Here is a 6,983-nt window from a genome sequence, read left to right as displayed (position 1 = left end):
ATGTAGTAATTATGAACCCTGTTTGCCACTGTTTTCAAACTAAAAACCTGGATTCTAAAATCCGCATATCCAAACGGCCCCAATTAATAATAACACCCGTAAAAAGGGATCTGCTAGGGACCATCGCAAAAGGCATTTCGTAGGCCGGCTGTTTCATGAAAGAGCAGCCACACAGGCTCACTTTTCAACAAATTTTGTCTTATTCATGAGGTGGCTGCTCTCCCATGCAACAACCGGCCCACGAAATGCCTTCTGCAATGGTCCCTAGCAAATCCCCCTGTAAAATTAAATATTTTCCTACATTTCAAACAGGGCCTTAGGATTAGGTACCCTACGCATTGGGGCTGTTCTCAACGGGAAAGGAGGGTAACAAGTCCATTCTAGGATAAAATAAGGGAGCTGATATTAACGCCCATCTTAATTCTGCAAGTTACAATGAAAGAATTGTTCCAAACATGACCAAAATGCCCTTTCAACTGAACCCCCTCCTATCTCTCTTGCGCTTCCAAATCCCGCAACCCTTAGCTTCTCCTCTGCATCACGTCTCTCGCTGCAAAGCTTCAAGGTCTCTCTCTACAAAGAAATAAAATTTCAGAATCTCTCAGTCCCCTATGTGATGTCTCCTGGAATCCTTCAAAGCACTTTCGATTATCCTCTCTCACACTCTCCTCTCTTTTAATCAACCCAAAGCTCCCTCTACCTTGATCAACGACTTCACAAAATTCTGTCACCCAAGGGTCCTCCCCATGGCCATCAACGCCATAAAATCCCTCCAAAACCACATAATTCGTGCACACAGGCGTGATCACATTACTGGGAACTCATCAAATGTTGCATCCAAATAGTGCAATTGAACAAGGGAAACTCGTCCATCAACACCTTTTCTCACATGGGTTCAAACCAAAATCCTTTATAATCAACAATCTCATGAACATGTACATGAAGTTAGGTCTAAAAGAGGAAGGACGCCAACTGTTTGAAAAAATGTCTGAATCGTAATGCCGTTTCACGGACCACAATGATTTCAACTTATACTAATCCTACTGTGGAGAAGGATGGATTGATGACCATTCAATAGATCCGTTGCAGTATAATTGTGAGATGGGGAGATTTAATCGCTTAGAGTTTGATCACAGGAACATTTGCTAAGAACAGCAATGATGTTGGAGCTCTTGATCTCTTTAAGCATATGAGGGGTGATTTTTGAGCAAATAAGGTACACTAACGAGTGTTTTAACTTTTAAGAGCTTGTACAGGTGTAGTGCTTTTGGAATTTGGGAGAGAATTTATGCTTGACAATGCACTCTTGGATAGATTTTGCAAATGTGAGGTTGTGGAGGAGGCGAATTTGGCATTCGAGCAGATTCTGGAGAGAGGAGCAGCGGTTTACAGATTTAGTCATTCAGATGGTGCGAGAGAGAGAGAGAGAGAGCAACAGGGGTTTCATTGAAAGGGCATTCTTGTCATTTTAAAAGTACCCTTTTTTGTTGTAACTTGCAACCTATTAATGCCGGTCAGGGGGTTTAAATGCGGGTGTCCGCAGAATGAAAAAGGGTGTAAATATCAGCTCCCTAAAATAAACCTGTAATTGCAATCTCATGTTTGATAACGACACTCCGCACTTTTTTCTCTAACATTTATGAATTATGATATCTTGGGAATTGTAAGTCATCATCTCTCATCCCTAAAAAAGAATCTAGAAGCCCTTCTTGATTGATACGGGAGATTTTTACAGCTCGGCTCATTGATTTTGGTACATCTCCACGCTATTTTTTATTCTCTTCATTAGCTGTTAGAGTTGTTGTTAGACATCTTTTCAATAATTTCGCCTTGTCACAGAACACGTGATCTAGCCGTGGCCCAAAATAAACCCTTGCAAAAATAAGAGGAAAGGGCTCCCCCATTGGATGCATAAGCCAAAGTGAATTCAATATTCATTAACTTTTACATTCTTTATGCACTTTGGTGATTGTGCATAGGGGTGTAAACGAGCCGGGCCAGGCTCGGCTCGGCTCGGCTCGTTAAGCTCAAAAGCTCGGCTCGGTCAGGCTCGCGAGCCTTATCGAGCACGGATTATTTCCTCTGATGCCCCCCCTCCCGAGATTATAAAGGGCGGAGAGAGAAAACCATCTCTCACTTGATTTTTAATCCAAAAGAAAGCCCTTTTTTCTGACTTTTCCTTGCCCTTTACATTCTCATGGTCGGCATCATATAATTTCTCTATAAAATATCCACTTATAAATCGAGCACTTTTGCACACAAACGGTTTGGATCATCCTATAAAGTTGGCCCCACTCTGCTCATTGAAAAATAATGGACCACACGCCACACACATAATATTAAAAACATCACCATCTCACAGAATACTGCTCTTTCTCTTCCTTTCAATCTGCTAAAACAAGAAAAAAAAGCTTAAAATGGCCGAAAACCATCCGATCCAATTCGGGATTCTCGGGTGCGCCGAGATTGCAAAGAAGGTATCAAGGGCCATAGCCATGGCCCCCAACTCGACCCTCTACGCAATTGGGAGCCGTTCGATCGACAAAGCGAAGAGATTTTCCGCGGAAAATAATTTCCCTTCAGGTGTAAAAATCTATGGAAGCTATGATGAGGTACTTGAGGACGAGTCTGTGGACGCAGTCTACATACCACTTCCAACGAGCCTACACCTTAAATGGGGTGTTATGGCCGCAGAGAAGAAGAAGCATGTCCTTTTAGAGAAGCCAGTGGCCCTTAATGTTGGGGAATTGGATGAAATATTGAAGGCTTGTGAGGCAAATGGAGTTCAATTCATGGACGCTACTATGTGGATGCACCATCCTAGGACTGAAAAGATGAAGGACATACTCTCTAATAGAAGTCTCTTTGGAGAAATCAGATCGGTATGGATATGATAATTCCACAACTTTCCTTACATTTCTACCGTTTTCACAACATTCACATCTATTTTTGGTAGGGGTGCAACTCGGGTCGGGTTCAACCCGAAAAAATCAGGGGTCGGGCTCAGGTTCATGTTGGGGAAGTTGAACCCGGGTCGGGTTCAGGTTCAGGTTGTTAGGTGTTGGGTTGACCCAACCCGCCTCAAAACCTGACATTTTAAGATTTTTTTTTTACCATTTTTCTGTTTTGTTTTTTCAGAACATACAAACCTAAAAGGGAAAGATATAACCCTAACCAGGTCAACACAACCCGAATTGGGAAATCGGGTTGTGACATTAAATTTCAGGTTGGGTCAGGTGAGCCTTCATTGGGTTGAGAGTCAGGTTGGGTTCGGGTTTGGGTTGACGGTTTAGAGTTTCATGTCGGGTTTGGGTTGTCTTCAACCAGACCCGAGTTGCACTCGTAGCTTTTGGTTATCTTTTATCTAGTTCTAAAAAAAGAGAAATTATATGATGCCCGACCGTCAAGTCACGTGAAGGTGGGCTGCTGTTGGATCAAATATCAAGGGCGGTACCGTTTTGACGGTACTTGACAGTCGGCCACCATATAAAAACTCCAAAAAAAAATATAAGGGGGGTTTTGAAAAAGATGTCTTTTTCTTTATTTTAAAAAATTGTCTTCAAGTTTGACAATTTACAAAGAGAGTCATCACATTTGAGTGAGTTTTGCAAGTAAAAAAGTATGTCACATGGGTATTTTGGTTACAAAATAGCAAGACCGGATTTGTAAAATTCACTCAAATGTGAAGACTCTATTTGTAAATTTTCAAACCAAAAGACTGTTTTTGCAAATAAAGCAAAGTAGCAGATTTCTTTTCCAAAAACCTCCCCAATAAACTGATAAAGGAGAGGAGCAGAGATGATCATTTCTAAGAGAAATATCATGGTTATCTCTTTAAGTGCATGTTAACCACTCGTTATGACCAATTTAATAAGCCTAGATTAATAAAATCATCTTCTTTACTTTACATGGTATCAGCAGATTGCCTAGCCAAATGTCATTAGATCTAGGAATGCATCCACTGCCACAAACCCCAACCACTCTTGCCCTCTAAACTAGTATATCTTGAAACTAATTTTTCTCCGTGGATCGAATCCAACTTTTGAAAATCATGACGTGTAAAAACAGAGGGTAGTTTATCGTGACAGGTCCACAAGAAAACAAGGAAGAGTGCATGAATTCTCGCAAGATGCTAAAAGCATCGGTCATTTCTAGAAGTGCTTTCTAAAAAATAAAGACAAGACTGTTTAGGTGAACATGGAGATAAGATATGACTGACGTAGCGGAAGGGTGCAAAAAAAGAGGTGAAGATCAACCTTCAACCGTCTTCAACCCGTAGAAGAAGAACACCGTCTTCTTTATAAAACTCTTGAATCCACAAGAAAAATTCCTTGAATCCACAAGAAAGAAGATAAAAAAACTGAATTTTTTATTCCGTAACGAAGATCTCCCCTTTTATATACGGAGAGTAAATATTTATAGAAAATAAATTAGAATCCTAATCAAACTCTAACTCTATCTCTAGCTAATTAGATTAAGATAACAATATGTATAGAAAATAAATTAGAATCCTAATCAAACTCTAACTCTATCTCTAACTAATTAGATTAAGAAAACAATATCTCTAAAGATAATGATAAACTCCAGGAAAATGACAAACGTGTCCTATATCAGAAGTGAAGGCGTAGAAAACAACACACTTCAATTTTACTAAACAAACACCTCTTTTGCTCTATGAGATTCTCTCCTCTTTTCCCTCATACACCTAATCTCCTCTTTTTTCATCAACACCCCCTTTTGATTCCCTTTTTTATGTTTTTGCCCTTGCGTTTATGACCTCCTATTTATTCTGATATTTGCACCATCTTTTTCTCACGATTCAATTTTTTTTTAACTTGCCGTACTATTACTAATAAGGGAATTGCTAGGGTCCAATTAGTAGTTGCAAATCCCTACTACTTTTCGTTCTCTCTCAAGTTTTTCTCCTCTTTTCAAACATTATAATTTTTTGGCCTATTTCAGTAGAGGTGCCTTACTTGAGATGCGTGCTTGAGATATAGACTCTTTTCGGTTGAGGTGCTTAAATTCTTTTGAAGTGCGTGCCAAAGAGAGTAATTCCCACTTTCACGATGAACGACCCCTAAAAATCGACCCATGATGACTTGTCCATTGAGACCTATTTTTGCCCGTTGAGACACCAGTCCACGGGGATTAATTTCAACGAGGATTTGTATCAAATATCGATGAACTCATTTCAATGAGTTGTCGATCTTTATAAGCAGTAGTTGTAAATAATATAATTAATCTAGATTAATGAAATCATCTTCCTTACATTTTCATACTCATTTGGTTGGTCTTTTGACTCTTTTCCTAAGAACGAGAGCATTTCCACCATCTTATGTCAAAGTGAAATCATTCTCTGGGAAAGGACAAGCAAAAGAAGGTAGAAATTCCATAAGAGGGATATCATTTCCTAAATTTTTAAGAATTGCATTTTTTTTCATTAAGGGTCCATTTGGTTGCACGAAAAATATGAAAAATCAAAGTAAAATGACATACTGTGCTTTTCCTAGTATTGTTTGTTTATTATTTACTATTCACATCACAATCTTTGTCAGCTGTAAAATTTTCAAATGCAAGCCCTTAGTATTTGATTTTCCTATCAAATCAAGAGAAAATGGAACGTAAAGAAAATGACTGGCATGAAACATTGAGAAAACGAAGCCTACTTGTACTAATCTTTTGCGGGATAATACAATTCAACTTTTAACAGATACCTCTAGTAAGCTCTTACAGGATTTGCTAGGCGATTTTGCGATTCACTTTTGCAGTAGAGAATAGCCACACAGGCTCAATTTTAACAGATTTCGTTTTATTCATTTAAGTCATCTGAGGTGGCCGTTCTCACCTACAATGGTGAGCTGCGAAATGACCTTCTGCGAAATTGTCTAGCAAATCCTATTTCTTATAATGAACAACACATCTAGTAACAAAAATGGAAATCTAAATGTTGCAGATACACTCTATATTTTCTTACATGGGGAAGAATAACTTCCTTGAGAATGACATTCGTGTAAAGCCAGATCTTGATGCTCTAGGCGCTCTAGGCGATACCGGGTGGTACTGCATCCGAATGAGCTTGTGGGCCCTCGATTACGAACTCCCCAAGACGGTGACCGCACATCGTGGCCCAATCTTTAACAAATTAGGAGTAAATTTATCATGTGGGGCCACTTTGTTATGGGAAGATGGCAAGGTAGCAAACATCCATTGTTCCTTTCTCTCTAACTTGAATATGGATGTGTCAATTCTTGGAACAATTGGGAAATTGCGTCTAAGTGACTTTGTCATTCCTTTCGAAGAGACCGAGGCTTCGTTTTCTTTAAGATTGGCCGATCGATGGCTCAGGTGGGATCCTTCTCCGGACCAGAATGTTGTCTTGACTGACCTTCCTCAAGAGGCTCGAATGGTCACAGAGTTTGCAAGGTTAGCGATAAAGATTAGGGATTTTGGGTCGAACCCAGATAAGAAATGGGATAGTATATCCAGGAAGACCCAGTTGGTAGTAGATGCTGTCAAGGCATCCATGGATAAGGGTTTTGAGCCCATTGAGATTGTGAGTTAATTTGAGGTTTGTTTTATCACTTGATCTTGGATATGGACGAGTACATTGTTCGGTCGTTTGTTTTTCTATATTGTAGTTTATGGAGTTTGGTTTGTGGGTTTTGCTTATTCTATGAATAATCAACTTTTTATGTATTGCTTATTACACCTTAATTATGTAAAAAGATGGTATGTTTTGCAACTTAAATGTGAACTATTGCATATATATTCTTTTCCTAGTAATCTAAAAGCTAGGACTAGGGATTCTAGGATAGCATATACTTGGGATTACTATGGATTCAATGATCCCTCTTCATCCATTGTTTGGTTGCCATTTAAAATGAGGATGATGACACTGGGACACTATGGATACCACAAAAATTATTTGTGAATAAGATTATCTTTAGTTAATCTTAAATGTAAATGGGACATTAAAGCTA

The 6,983-nt window shown here is 39.2% G+C and overlaps 1 protein-coding gene across 1 annotated transcript; it reads left to right on the top strand.

Moving 5' to 3' along the window:
• Window positions 1-2,350: 2,350 nt before the first annotated feature.
• Window positions 2,351-6,709, top strand: LOC143889607 (putative oxidoreductase At4g09670). The gene is made up of 2 exons (XM_077393875.1): window positions 2,351-2,882; window positions 5,957-6,709. The coding sequence occupies exons 1-2, from the start codon at window positions 2,418-2,420 to the stop codon at window positions 6,563-6,565; spliced, it is 1,074 nt and encodes a 357-aa protein (XP_077249990.1). The 5' UTR covers window positions 2,351-2,417; the 3' UTR covers window positions 6,566-6,709.
• The last annotated feature ends 274 nt before the right edge of the window (window positions 6,710-6,983 follow it).

This window comes from Tasmannia lanceolata, unplaced genomic scaffold, assembly GCF_043159265.1.
Source record: "Tasmannia lanceolata isolate RefF3 unplaced genomic scaffold, GAP_Taslan_0.1 ptg000013l, whole genome shotgun sequence".
Classification (NCBI taxonomy): Eukaryota; Viridiplantae; Streptophyta; class Magnoliopsida; order Canellales; family Winteraceae; genus Tasmannia; species Tasmannia lanceolata.
Note: the sequence above shows the minus strand (reverse complement) of the source record. Positions and strands in the feature narration are given on the sequence as shown.